This window comes from Branchiostoma floridae, chromosome 1 (genome assembly GCF_000003815.2).
Source record: "Branchiostoma floridae strain S238N-H82 chromosome 1, Bfl_VNyyK, whole genome shotgun sequence".
Taxonomy (NCBI): Eukaryota; Metazoa; Chordata; class Leptocardii; order Amphioxiformes; family Branchiostomatidae; genus Branchiostoma; species Branchiostoma floridae.
This window is the reverse complement of record NC_049979.1, coordinates 12,271,809-12,273,886: the sequence shown is the minus strand read 5'-3', so window position 1 is coordinate 12,273,886 and position 2,078 is coordinate 12,271,809. Positions and strand designations below refer to the sequence as shown.

Below are 2,078 nucleotides of genomic sequence, written 5' to 3'. Positions count from 1 at the left end.
CCCCCCCCCCCACACACACACGACACTGAGAACAGATTCTATTTGATATATCTGATAATTTCTAAACCCCCATGACAGTTTTGATAGATAAACGCCAGTCGTAGATCTCACCGGAATCTCGGCTCCCACGGGAATGATGACGTTGTTGTCTTGCAGACAGCCGTCCGGAGCTGAAATGACATTTTAGTTCATCACCAAAACGCTTTCGAGTCTTTCTAAAATGTGGGAACATCTTCCTAAAAACCAAACAATGTATACACCTTTATGACAATCCCTACACGACGTCTGTTTCCAAAACTACCCATGAAAAAAACAATTTTTTAAAAATTCAGTGAAACCTTATTGTGTTACTTTGCTCGCGGAAAAATAATGTTGCCACAATAAAATATAGAATGGAATAGAATAGAATAGAATAGAATAGAATAGAATAGAATAGAATAGAATAGAATAGAATAAAATAAAATAAAAGCCAGCTAACCGTCACACACTGGACAGCACTGTCCTGCGACCTGCACGGGCTGCTCACAGTCCGGTTCCAAGCAGGCCATCGCGTAGCACAACGGGTCCTGTCCGGCTTCTGGACAGGTGCACCCCTCACAGGGATTCGGCTGGAGGATAAAGTGACGTTTCATCATTAGTGTAACGTCATTGTCGTTATGACCACGAGGTAGTCCCATAGCTACGTCGATGAAGGTTAGACATCCAGGTAACAAACCAAAACTCAGCTGATGATGAGGGATCATGAATTGCAACCCTCTAAATGACAGCTTTGAAACTCAGCTTGAAGGTTCATTTGTGTCGGCATTATAATACAATTCAATGTCTGCAACTGGATAAAAAAACGGAGAATTACTTCCGGGCGTTTCGAGTGACATCTACCACTCTTCCTCAAAATTACTAGAATGGACGTCATCCTAGTGACACTGAATAAGAGTAATGGACGGCACATGTAAGGTCGTTATGACTTCTAAAGTTTGCGTGTTAAGCAAACTCACAGTTACACTGCGGTTGAAGAAGTCAGATTTGGTTCGATGGACAGATGGCAGTTCTTGCTCTCACCTTGTAATCTTCGCCCGGCAGGATGATGCCGTCAGCGTGCTGACAGCCGATGTCCTGGCAGACAGGGCAGCACTGATCCGGCAGGTACACCAGGTTGGAGCAGGGTGGAAAGGCGCAGTCCGCGACGGCACACGCTACCGGTCCTCCGTCTTCTGGACAGTAACACCACGTGCAGGGATCCGGCTGTACACGGGAGAGGGGGGGGGGGGGGGTATATGAATGAAACACTAGAAGTTATAAACTTTCAGTCCAACTTTATAGGGAACAGGACCCTTGATTGTACAGCCCCAGTCTTTGTGAGGCAATGAAAAGACTTCTTACATCAGGACCCTTGAAACAACGAAGGACTTCACAGGCCATCTGAAAGTTGGAGCACCGGTGAACTTTAATAAAAAGAAAACAATGAATGGAACATATGAAAATCACATCAGTTGCATGATTTATGTGAGGGAAACCATCGCCATGGTATTTTTGTTTTACTACCATCTTTCTTAGCTAACAGTTCTGTCAGTTCCGGGAAGTGACCTGATGAGATAAATATTTCCCCGCAATGACAATAATTTCTTACATCTGGACCAGTCAACTACCCCTGCACAGAGACGGAGGACACCACAGGCTATCTGGCACATTTGGACATTGTACAGGTGAACTCTGATCAATATAAAGAAGAAAACAATGAATGTAAAATAAAACGACGCCATGTACACAATTTATAATCATGGGAAGCCATTGCCAAGGTATCATTTTTACTACATGTACCATCTTTCTTAGCTAACAGTTCTGTCAGCCCCAGGTCTGACCTGATAAGTGTTTCCAGGAGCAATGAAGACGTCCCCGTACATGCACCCGGGCGGGCAGACCGGACAGCACTGATCCGGGATGTACTCGGGTTCAGGACAGAGTGGAAAGGCGCAGGCAATGGCCAAACACTGCGGTTCGGCTCCGTCGGCTTCACAGGTACACCACGTGCAGGGATCCGGCTGTTAAGTGAGGGTTGGGGGGGGGGGGGGGGGATTAAT

At 45.9% G+C, this 2,078-nt stretch overlaps 1 protein-coding gene across 3 annotated transcripts in view; it reads right to left on the bottom strand.

Moving 5' to 3' along the window:
- LOC118426998 (von Willebrand factor C and EGF domain-containing protein-like) overlaps positions 1 to 2,078 on the bottom strand; it is a 13,464-nt gene that overhangs the window by 6,959 nt on the left and 4,427 nt on the right. For all 3 annotated transcript variants that reach the window (XM_035836641.1, XM_035836636.1, XM_035836646.1), the window contains 4 exons: positions 1,860 to 2,039; positions 1,060 to 1,242; positions 479 to 608; positions 112 to 170 (listed from right to left, as the gene is read on the bottom strand). In XM_035836641.1, coding sequence (XP_035692534.1) covers positions 112 to 170; positions 479 to 608; positions 1,060 to 1,242; positions 1,860 to 2,039 — 552 coding nt within the window. The remainder of the gene's footprint in view (positions 1 to 111; positions 171 to 478; positions 609 to 1,059; positions 1,243 to 1,859; positions 2,040 to 2,078) is intronic.